Source organism: Patella vulgata, chromosome 9 (assembly GCF_932274485.2).
Source record: "Patella vulgata chromosome 9, xgPatVulg1.2, whole genome shotgun sequence".
Taxonomy (NCBI): domain Eukaryota; kingdom Metazoa; phylum Mollusca; class Gastropoda; family Patellidae; genus Patella; species Patella vulgata.
In genome coordinates, this window is record NC_065887.2 from 43,806,786 (window position 1) to 43,819,988 (window position 13,203).

At 35.1% G+C, this 13,203-nt stretch overlaps 1 protein-coding gene across 1 annotated transcript in view; it reads left to right on the top strand.

Annotated features, from left to right (window-relative positions):
- The first annotated feature begins 2,441 nt into the window (after positions 1–2,441).
- Positions 2,442–13,203, top strand: part of LOC126832637 (microtubule-actin cross-linking factor 1, isoforms 6/7) — a 70,098-nt gene continuing 59,336 nt past the window's right edge. The window contains exons 1-4 of the mRNA XM_050563490.2: positions 2,442–2,537; positions 11,106–11,234; positions 11,743–11,793; positions 12,455–12,526. Coding sequence (XP_050419447.2) covers positions 2,475–2,537; positions 11,106–11,234; positions 11,743–11,793; positions 12,455–12,526 — 315 coding nt within the window. The 5' untranslated portion in view covers positions 2,442–2,474. The remainder of the gene's footprint in view (positions 2,538–11,105; positions 11,235–11,742; positions 11,794–12,454; positions 12,527–13,203) is intronic.

Below are 13,203 nucleotides of genomic sequence, written 5' to 3' on the forward strand. Positions count from 1 at the left end.
GCCAATTCCCTACCCCAGTTCCCTACCACAATACTACCAGGGCCCACCCTACCCTAGTTCCCTACCACCAAACTACCGGGGGCTATATTCCCTACCCCAGCTCCCTACCACTAGACTACCGGGGCCCACCCTACCCTAGTTCCCTACCACTAGACTACCGGGGGCTATATTCCCTACCCCAGTTCCCTACTCCTATACTACCAGGGCTCACACTACCCCAGTTCCCTACCACTAGACTACCAGGTCTCACCCTACCCCAGTTCCCTACCACTAGACTACCGGGGCCCACCCTTACCCAGTTCCCTACCACTAGACTACCGGGGTCCACCCTACCCTATCCTAGTTCCCTACCACTAGACTACCGGGGTCCATCCTACCCCAGTTCTACATACGCAGAGTCTTAAACAAAAAAAACCCTGGCAGTTTGAATTCCAAAAGGCGGAACCACGAAATTTCCTCCATATCACACTACATTGTGTATGCCCGTCCTCACTCAATACGTTTAAATCATTCACCTCCAAATCTATTAGTAATGTTTTAGTGAGGTAATTATCTACAATTAAAATAATTAAAACATCAATACGAGATTAAAAGAGATAAATTAATAGGTGTGGTATATTACTATCAGCCCGGTTAGTTATCATGATAAATATGACATCATAGGTGTGGTATATTGGTATATTAAGTCATATGATATATGACCAGTTATTGATTAGAGTCTGGTTCATCATGATTAATTTACCTGTGATTAATCTAAGATTAAGTTTATATGGCTGCGTCATATAGACTAACCATTACTAATGGTACCTGTCTGGGCATGAACCTACCTCAAACATTGTGCTGCATTTAATGAATATGTTTTATTTCTTGGCAGTATAGCTCTGGCGTTGATGTAAGCACAAGCCACTGTGCGCTCCTCCGTTTTTCGTCCCATCCAAACAACTTGACATATTTTTGTTGTCAGCCGCAAAAGCACTATATACCCCTGACAAGTTGGAACGGGGCTTGTAAAATAACAAGATTCGACTGGACCTACGTCTGGGTGCAAAACCTGGGGCATTCTAGTCTGCCGTGCTATCAGACAATTACATAAGAGAATTCTTTACAGCTGGAATTTGACGAAGGGTTTGCGGATACGCCACTGCCTGCTGGGCATGATTCTCCTCTCTAGTATTGTACACATAGTGGACCCAATCACAAGCCTTGTCTTTCCTTGTTTATAGTAATCATAGTGAAAGATATAAAAATAGTCCTCCCCACCTTCATGTTCATGTTACCAGGTAACCTAATCCACCTGTTGATCATTTACTAATCTCTTAATCTATCAAGGTGTTAAACTCTGATATAAAATAAAACCCACTTACAACCTCCTCTAACGGGTTTTAAAAAGATCCAATTTCCCCCCTTTCTGATGGATGGCGTATTTCGCGGGAACTTTTTTGATATTTCTCTGACGGCACTTTGATCGCATTCTCACCTTTCACCGAGATGAACATCATTTGTACATTGAGCGACAAAACCAAGGAAATTCTCATAAATTTAAGACTACATAATAAACATGGGAGTGCACTGACGTCTCTTCCAATGTCAATGTATCTGTCAAGGGCACTACCAATTTGAACACGGTTGGATAGCTGAATGGTTAGCACGTGCGCGCTGTATCATACGGTCTGTCATTGAGTAAACTGGTGTGGTTTCGATTCCCCGGTTGTACGTACGGTGACAAGGAGTGGAGTCGTCTGTCCAATCTCTCCGGGTCCTCCGGTTTCCTCCCACTGCTAAAGATCCCTACGCGCAAGCGAATTATTGAAATAAAATTGAACTATGTAACTATGTGTTAGTCCCGAAATGACCTAGTGTGTGCGAGTGGACGTTAAACCTCATTTCTCTCTCTCTCTTTTTTTTTGGGGGGGGGGGGGCATATTATCCGAATGACTAGACGTAGTTCTATTTTCACCCTCGAACTGAATCTACATTCAGTATTATCCCCAAAGTGACTGAATAATTAAAAACATTCAAGGGAGGGAGGGGGGATCATTAGATTTACTGAATAAATAAACGCAACATCACGTCTTGCGATCAGTCTTTATTTTTTATTTTTCATTCAAATTTACATTTTTATATATATCAGCTGTGGTTTACGATAAAAACTAAAATTGAAAAAAAAAACCTAAAACGAAAAATCTGACTTGATAAAACTTGATTATATATAATGCAGGTGACGAATCATCAAAATTGATTGATATATAAAAAAAAAACTCATTTGCACCAATTGCACGGAATGTCAGAGTGTATGACCAATACTAAACAAACAAGTCTCTACTTTCAATTTTATAAACTCGCTCTACCTTGTCAGTGATGGGGAAACAGATTAAATATGTCATTTGCGCATGCTCACCAGGTGACCCTTCGATAAAATTTAGAAAGATGATAGTATGACTGACTGCCGACTACATTTTGTGTTTTAGGTTAAAATGGGGTCCCGAAGAGACGCCTCGGCACTCGAGCATTGTGTCACAGAGATTAAAACCAAAAAGGTAAGTTCTGTTTTAATTAATCTTTCTTTGATCTCACCGATTTACCTGTGAGGTACAACCAGGTGTCTTGATAATCAGACGACACCATTTTTAAAAGTCGTGTATCGAGTTTTACCACACATCGTAAACCAAATGTATTTGGTTTCTGTTCATTTAATTGTCCTCTTTCCAAACACGTCGTCCTTGATTGATGAGGAAATGGAATTATCCAATGAATTATTAGTGTGTACTGTAAGGAGTTATAGTGCACAGTAAAGGTACTACTATGTAATATTGACCTATATTTACCTGTTATAAATCAGTGTAGTCTATATTGACATATGTATACGGTGTAGCCTATCATGGGACCAGGGATGGACTTTTTTTGACCACTTATATTATAGGTCTAGTAGATCAAATAGCTTCACTCACTGTTCAACACTTTCACCAACTTTCATACAACCAAATATTTTAAACTTCAACATTAAAACTCTGGAATTTGAAACATGATAAATATTTAATTTTTGAAATACTCCTCATAACATTTTGGCCTCAATCATTACAATCTATTTTATAACATGTTTCACCACTTTGACTACCACAAAGTGAATGAGAAAATAACAATCAATTCGTGTATATACAGTGTCAAAAGTCTTACAGAGATTCTTGTATGTCTTAGGTGAACATATATACCTTGCATTGGACAGAATGTATTGTTTTAACAATAAAAACAGTAAGTGAAGGTCACAAACCCCACATGAATAGATCCCCCCCCCCTACAGGTCACACACACAAGTAACATAACACATGAACATTGCAAGCTATAAATAACAATAGTACAAATGTACTATCATTGTCTGCGATATCACTTCGATGGAAGCGGACGTTAAATAAAGCTATTTCACACACAATGCACTATTAAATCTAGTGAATGGATGCAGGATGCAGGAGCTAGCTGTAAACATCCACTACACTGTGCAGTGATAAAGCTGTCACTAGCCAGCCAGTCAGTGACCATAATGGCTGCGATTGTGATCCGAGATAATACAGACTATGGAAACTGGTCTTTTTCATTCATAAACTACTTTCACACAATTTGTTTATAGTCCATTGGAATCTGTTCACCAATTGATTCTAACACAAGATTAGGGAACGAGGCTTCATCTCTCATCAACACCTATATGTACTCCCTTCTGAATTACACCTACGCCCTGTTTACACCACCAGACAAGGAATAGGGTTACCATGTCTAACCTCACGGATTTTCACTGGGCCCTCTGGTTTCTTCACACTGCTAAGACCCGTACGCGCAATTGAATTATTGAAATAAAATTGAACCATCTGTTTGTCCCGAAATGACCTGGTTTGTGTTGAGTGGATGTTAAAGCCAACCCCTTTTTTTTTTTTTCTCTCTCTCTCTGGCCCGATAGGTGCTGACGGTTGGTGCGGACGTGCCATAAAACCACATTTCATTTCATTTTGTCAAGGGATCTTTTACATGCATGGCCGAATGGTTAGCACGTGCATGCTGTATCATAAAGCCTGTCATTGAGTCAACTGGCGTGGTTTCGAATTCCTGGTTGTACGTGACAAGGAGTAGGGTCGCCTGTCCAACCTCGTGGGTTTTCTCCGGGTCCTCCGATTTCCTCCCACTGCTAAAGACCCCTCCACGCAAGCGAATTATTGAAATAAAATTAAACCATGTTAGTCCCGAAATGACCTAGTTTGTGTCAACTGGACGTTAAACCCCATTTCTCTCTCTCTCTTTACATGCATGCAATGTGTACATGGGACCTCTTTTTTTTTTTTCATCCGAACAATTATACATTGTCCCTAACCAGGCTATTTGTCCTTCACCACTGACAAGGGGGAATCACGCCGGAAAATCCCGATAAACTTTCTGAGCCGTCGCAGGGATCAAACACGGGACTACCTTGTCATGCCGCACTAACATGGACCAAAACCAGAAAACGAAATCTATAAAGAAACGTAACACATATTAAGACATAAGGATGAACGAATCTGCTGTGGAGAGAATTATCCCCCGACATTGTAAACAATAGGTTTTATATAATGATATATTGAGGGTGTTATAAATCTGTCAAGGATTTGAGTTAAACTGGTTATTTATTTATATCAGTTTTATTATCAATGTAAAACTCCATACAACAACTTATCATATAAATGTATGCTATCTCTTACATGTACCAGTACATGTAGGTAGGAATGAGTCATTTATTGCTATATTCACTATAAACAACCATTCTTCCAAATATTCAATCATTAACAGTTGGTCATCACCTATTAACAGTTGTTGACATTTATATGAAATGAAATGAAACGTCCTACTGTTCTTCTTCGAACTGCGATAATGAAGACGGGCATACGCCATACAGTGTGCTTTGAGGGAAATTTTGCCCCGACAGCGGCACTAAGGCCTACTCTTATATCAAATTCATTTCATATGACTGGTGGGCATGATTGGTTGCATGGTAAACCGTCATTTTAAAATAACATGGATGGTGGGCATTTTTTGTTGACTGGCAAACCTTTATTTTTAAATAACATGGATGGTGGGCATGTTTGTTGACTGGCAACCTTAATTTTTAAATAACATGGCTGGTGGGCATGTTTTGTTGCGTGGCAAACCTTTATTTTAAAATAACATGGCTGGTGGGCATGTTTTGTTGACTGGCAACCTTTATTTTTGTAATATCACGACTGTAGTAATTAATTACATTTTATTGCCATTTTCGTGCATCTTCATTAAAATTGTGCAGGTTGTTCATCATTGTCATTGTCACGCTCATCATTCTTCAGTTAAATATACTGTTTGATGACGACAGACAGTTTGTAAGAGTATTGTAAAAGTTGCGAACTCCCAACTAATACTTCCCTGCTATGTTTATATCATGGGTATTGTTTTGTTGTGTAACACAGCGCCTGTTGAATACAAATATAAACCGTACAAGGATTTAAATTCACGACATTCCTTTTAAAAGTTGATTTAAATATATATTGAGGTGAGCAATGTAGAAGTTTGTTTTATTTAGCAAGAGATTATCATGTGTTCCTCTGTTAAATGTAGTTTGCACTGATAGTTATAAAGTAGGGCAAGAAGGAAGATTACCTTATAAAGAGATAGAACAAATGGGATATCTCACAGAATTTATGTGATAAATAAGACGGGTATCAGAAAGCATATCCAGTCGTTTCATTAACACCATTCACTTGTTCTGATGATATATATACGGTTGATCTGGTTGATGATATATATATGGTTGATCTGGTTGATGATGTATACGGTTGATCTGATGATATATATATTATTAATACTTCCTTTTATTTTATTTTCCTTCCTTTTGAAAGTTCTCACTTTAATATTCAATGATAAGGACTGTACCCTTTGCGCAGTGGTGAATTTTACCATCCAAATCTGGTCAAAACTATTCAGTTGGTTAATTTTCTATTACTGACAGAAGACTAGCTACTGTTATTGTCACTGACAGAAGACTAGCTACTGTTATTATTACTGACAGAAGACTAGCTACTGTTATTGTCACTGACAGAAGACTAGCTACTGTTATTATTACTGACAGAAGACTAGCTACATCTTATTACTGACAGAAGACTAGCTACAGTTATTACTACTGATGTTAATTGATGTTGAAATACACAGGTCCTCATTCTATGGAATATGGAGAATGTTTTGACTTGGCCTCACTATTCATTATCAAGTAATTATATTATACTGTATTGTGTCCTGTGTATGAAACATGTCCTGTAACATGTCCTGTGTATGATACATGTCCTGTGTATGATACATGTCCTGTGTATGAAACATGTCCTGTGTATGAAACATGTCCTGTGTATGATACATGTCCTGTGTATGATACATGTCCTGTGTATGAAACATGTCCTGTGTATGATACATGTCCTGTGTATGAAACATGTCCTGTGTATGAAACATGTCCTGTGTATGATACATGTCCTGTGTATGATACATATCCTTTGTATGATACATATCCTGTAATGTGTCCTGCGTATATTACATGTCCTGTATTGTGTCTTGTGTATGAGACCATTGTGAATGTAGGATGTTTCATTGCCTCATCTGCCGTTGTTTAACCTGGTTTATTTTTATCGTGGTGTTACATTTGATTACATTGAATGTTGTGTTTGTTTATAACGATGGTGTGAATTTAAACATTTCTGTGTTACATGGTAATGTTTGCTAAGAGTTATCATATAAACATTTATATCATTGTAGTAATCTATATTACATGTTTATATCAATGTACCTATATGTAAAACATATCATATATTTATACCAATATATCTACGTACAATAAGTCGCAGGTTCTGAATGTAAATAGTTTGTTATTGATAATTTATGATGTTAGATTGTGTAAGCTGATACCCAACAACAGATGGTGATGAGGAGAATTATACATTTATATATTAGTCATGTTTTATATTCATAATTAATATCACATAACATTTGTAGTAAATCTATATCACATCACAGGTTACATAATATATTACTGTACCTATATTATAGATCACTATCTTTTTGTTTTAATAATATCCTAACCACTGCAGACCATGGTGCCTCAATGAACAGGAGGTCCCAGGATTAATCTAGGTGTTGGCCAAGATTTTATAGCTTTGTTTCCCCTTGTTGGTGGTGCAGGACGAAGGTCCAGGAAGGAAACGGTGGAATGAAAAACCAAGGTACTGTGTACATATTGACCTTGATAAAGAGTGTGTTGAAACACCACTGTCAAGGCAAAATGTCCCCCATAGCATATAATTGTCTTCGTTAGTCCAGTTGGTGTAGGACGTTCAACCCCATTTCATTTCATCACATCTACTTGTTTTACCTTTTGTCTACTTGTTTAACAAGCTGATTGACTGTTATACTGAGTCTTGTTTTACCTTTTGTCCACCTGTTTAACAAGCTGATTTACTGTTACATTGAGTCTCGTTTTACCTTTTGTCGACCTGTTTAACAAGCTGATTGACTGTTATATTGAGTCTTGTTTTACCTACCTGTTTAATGAGCTGGTTGACTGTTATATTGAGTATATTGAGTCTTGTTTTACCTTTTGTCTACCTGTTTAACGAGCCGATTGACTGTTATATTGAGTCTGTTTTACCTTTAGTCTACCTGTTTAACGAGCTGATTGACTGTTATATTGAGTCTTGTTTTTATAAAGGAAATAAAATTAAGTACATGTTAACAATGTGTTTAACATCGGTTTATTCTTTAAATATTAAATACACTACTAAAAATACATGTTTCAATATCCAACATTTAGTTTTTGTCAGATTTACCTTCCATTGATATTTTATGAATGGATGTTGTTTTGTCGTTTATTGTTGTTGAAGTGAGTCAGGTTTTATACAGGTGAATACAGGTATTATACAGGTGTATTGTACAATAGACAAAACAATATTATATTACATCACAGCAGGAAATAGACCATGATAATAATATGATTTAAAGAGGAAGCTATCTTTAACATTGAATCAAATCTTCCTTGGGGTAAAGTTTGAGGGAGAGGTTTTCAATCCTTAGCGATTATCTACCATCAGTAACACTGTTTAAACTCTATGATGTCTGTCAGTTTATGACCTAGCTACTTTATAATGAGAAGAGTATTTATTTCTGGTTGTGTTCAGATTAAAAGATTCCTTGACATATGGAATTTGATCGGTAAAGGTGTATGCAGCCTTGGCAAAATTCTCCTCCAAACTTGCACACATAACCATAACCATACTATGACGATATTTTACTCCCAGAATGACCAAAGTCTTACAAACCATATCTTTTACATTAAAAATACAATACCTAATTTAGATATAATAGCTGTATATTGTTACACCTAAGCAACAATAATGCACCTTTATACAGGTAAATGACAAACATGAGAAAAATTTGTAAATTAATCTGACAGGTGTAAATTAAAAGGTGTTCTCTTACATTCTGTGTACATGTACATGTACCTGTAGATAAAGCCTACAGGTTAATAATCTTTTTTACCTGGGTACAGAATCGAATAAAGATCATGTAATATTAAAATGATGATACCATCACCCTCGCAGAATTCTCTCTTATTCCAAGGTCATTGGCGTGACACCATTGTCATCATTCACCTTGCCAAGCAGAACTCATATGATGCTACAGGGATGTCAATCTGCACCTTCTCCCCAGCTCCTCTCACCTTCCAGCTCACACCTGTGTAAAATATTTCATAGTATATATGAAGGACAAACAAATTGTTGAATTGTGATATTAACCTTGTAAATGTGATATATAAAATATATACTATATATACATACATGTATGAAGATATCATTTTAATTGGTTGAAAGGTCAAGCGTAAATGTCTGACCTGTCTGTTTGTAAGGTCAATTAAATATTCATGCTACGCTTGGATAAATAAATTAATATATGGTAGTCGAGAAACGAAAGATGTCAAAGATCATTTATGGTGACAGTATGACAATGAATGAGATGTAGACAGCCTCTATTTATCCAGTATAAAAGATGGAGATCTGTTATTGAAACAGGTTTTTCAGGGTCGACGAGCCATGGTTTAAAACATTGTTAGGATTTTTATATTCTTGTATATCTAGTAAATGTTGATTTATGACCCTCAAGGATTCGGGGCATTTTTCGAACAATATCTAATTTTACTCGCGTTAATTTAACTTTAGATTGATTTATTTAAACTGTAGAAAAAAAACAACCAAAACATCAGTGGTAGATAATTTCCTCGCTTGTTTGTTTAATCTTCAGCAGAGGACAGCAAATGTTGACAGTTTTCCTATTCATCATATATTTGTATTTACCAGAGATCATAATAACAAATAACCAAACATCCAATAAACATTAGGAGTTAAAATTAAGTCAATGATCAATGGTCTTCTTAACAAGTGGGAAAACTGAAATCTGACTTACATGTACATGTACCGTACACTGAAATCTGACTTACATGTACTGTACATGAAATCTGACTTACATGTACCGTACATGAAATCTGACTTACATATTCACAGAAATTTGACTTCCAGCACCATTTCGCCACTGATATTCAGTTTTCTGTATGTTCCCCTAATAACATACAGTTGGTCAGACCCCATGCTGTTTTAATGTCATATACTGTTATAACATAACAGAGTTCTTTGATTGGCATTTAGTAATTGAACATATTAACACAAGGTACAATTTTAAGGATGCACAATTTCTGAGTTTACAAGGATAATCTCGTCTTTATCAAGCAAATGATACAGATATGTGAATAGTAGATAAATATTATACAAATTATGCACCAAAAATAACAATCCAATAAGATTATAACTCTGCATCGCAGAAACATTGAAACGTCGCTTAGTATTAAACTCAGTAATTGTGTATCTATAAAATTGTAGCTTGTGTTAGAAACAGAGTTGTATGAAAGCTATTAATATTGTTTATATCAACGAAAGCCCATGCTACATGTAGATACAGACCATCGATTGTTAATATATTTAATTGATGAGATCTTGTCATGCAATCATTACATGGTTTTTATTTGTTTTTAACTTATATTGATTGATTTAGAGTGTGCTACCTTGGAAATTAAATTTATTCTCTCTAAAGCGTCACTATGTCATTGTGCACTCCCTTTGTCTTGTTTGGTGCCTAACTTTCTTGTAGAATAACACGTTTCCTGTCAGCCTCCTTGACTCCCCGAACTAAAAGTATAACACAGTGAAAGTTGAAAATCATGTTAAAGATACATTATGTAAGATTTAGATAAAGAGCTAGCCCTTCTTGCTATAAAACAAATAGATATTGTAAAATGAAGATATTAGCCTTTTGAAGTTTTGACAAAACGTGTGCAATAATTTCAACCACGGTACTGGTTGTTCCATTTTTGAATTAAATCAAAATATAGCTGAACATTTCTAATCTATTTAATATTGGAAAAATCTGATGCAAGCGAGATTATGGCCTGGATCAGTTAATTAATGTCTAATTAATAATTTAGAAAAGATTTCAAGCCTAAAGAAAGACCTGCAATAGGCAGATTTAGCTCTTGCATAATGTTTGTTTAAATCACATATAACTCAACATTGCAGGCAATTAAACACTTTACAGTGACCAACATAAGTGTACCAATAGAATTTGGTAAATAAATAAATAATTGTGTTCCTCTGTTATTTCCATTATTGATGGTGCAAGCTCTGTACAATAAATGATGGGGCAAGCTCTGTAATTTCAATCTCATTTCAAATCATTAATGACGGGGCAAGCTCTGTAATGTTAAAATCTTGTTTCAAAACATTAATTGGAAATTGGTTTGTTTGCTCTAATAGGTGTAATGTTTCTATAGTGGAACGTAAAATCTGTTATCTCAATGCTGGGCATAAAATTTTCAACCAAGACAGATTATCTTCACATCAAATAAATGGACATATAACAAACATTCAGTGAAATCTTCAGTCTGATTAAACCCAGATACATGGATTAAGTGTGAGTTATATTTTAACCTGGAAGACCCTAGCTATATTTTATTCTCTGGTGTTTGTATTTTTCAGAGGAAACTATGTGACACAAGTTATGAGAAGAATTATATAGCCGTATGTCAGGGTATAGACGATGTTCTACAAGACAGACAACATGTTAAAGAAATTAAAACTAAATTAAAAGATATTAAAAAAACTCGAGTAAGTTATCGTTAATATTTTTGTTTATTGCCTGATTTCCACAAGATATTAATATTCAGTTTCATTGTATTATTTATAAAAGTTGAAAAGCAAACCTGCACAGATAACTTATTTCAGTGTACTAACATTGGATATTGAGGGGTGGGTGTGGCCAGGTTCTAGAGCAGGGATGTAGCCAGGCTCTAAAAAAGGGATGTAGCCAGGCTCTATAGTTGGGGAGAACAAGCACATACATGCAATGGAACTACAATGTATGTGACATACCGAATAATTTTATATATGATTCATTTTATTGTTTTTAAAATCAAAATAATTGAATAAAGTAACATGAGTTAGAAAAATTCTTCCAATATAAATATCGAGATTCGATTTTAATTGCAAAGTTCAAATAAAAATGTGCCTAAGGGAGAGTAGTCCTTCACTGTTCTCTCGCCCTAGTTATACCACTGACCTAGGGAGTCTTCTAAATTGTGGTGTTATACATGTACACCATTGTTCAATATTTCAGGGACATACAAAGGATTATGAACTAGCTGAGAGTGATTATAATTTAGTTGAAGTAAGTATTGTCTGTATAATGTAATCATGTAGACTTTGACTATAATGTAATCATGTAGACTTTGACTAAAATGTAATCAAGTAGACTTTGACTATAATGTAATCATGTAGAATTTGACTATAATGTAATCATTGAGTTCTGTTTTTATTCTATAACTACATGTTAATCTCAAAATATACTGTACTATCCAGATTATCAAAAAGAAAAAATCACCAATAACATTAAAATTTATGATAGGTTCCCCCCTTTTTTCTTTTTTTACAAAAATTGTGGTTGCTAGTGTTGACGTCATTACTGTTTGACGTAATTCGGAAAGTGACGTCATTCTGGACAAAAATAGTACGTGTACAAGCCATTGAATACAACCATAGGTTATTCAATGTCTGTATTCAATGATATTTGCTTGTATTTGCATGTAGTTATAGAATAATATGTTTATAATAAATGTTATATGTTTATAATAACTGTTATAATAATATGTTTATAATAACTGTTATAATAATATGTTTATAATAACTGTTATAATAATATGTTTATAATAACTGTTATAATAATATGTTTATAATAACTGTTAGAATAATATGTTTATAATAAGTGTTATAATAATATGTTTATAATAACTGTTATAATATGTTTATAACAAACTGTTATAATGTTGTAGGATTTGACATGGCAGAAGAAGAGATGTTTAGAAACTATTTTATATATTACGGAAATTGAAAATCTCTTTCAGGTAAGATAAGCAATTCTTGCACATAAACAATTCTTGAGTTTGGAGTTCTCATCATCCCATCCATTCTCTTACCCAATGATTGAAGCTACTTCTTAGTTTAGTTGTCACCAGTAAAGTTGATCGCCATTGGAATTTTTACTGGTCAACATCACTATGGTCACAAGGGGGGTTGGGTAGCCGAATGGTTAGCACACGCACGCTGTACCATAAGGCCTGTCATTGAGTCAACTGGCGTGGTTTCTAATCCATGGTTGTAGGTGACCCCTACTCGCAAGCGAATTATTGAAATAAAATTAAAAACTATATGTTAGTCCCGAAATGACCTAGTTTGTGTCGAGTGGATGTAAAACCCCATTTCTCTTTCTCTCTCTCTCTCTCTCTCTCTGGTCACAAGTTTCCTATGTCTATTGTTATTGTAGTTTAATAATTAGATATAGACTGGTCACTAGGTCTTACATTATTATAAGTACATGTAGTGTATAATATCACATACACTGGTCACTAGGTCTTACATTATTATAAGTAGTGTATGATATCTCATACACTGGTCACCAGGTCTTACATTATTATAAGTAGTGTATTGTATGATATCTCATACACTGGTCACTAGGTCTTACATTATTATAATTAATGTATGATATCACATACACTGGTCACTAGGTCTTACATTATTATAA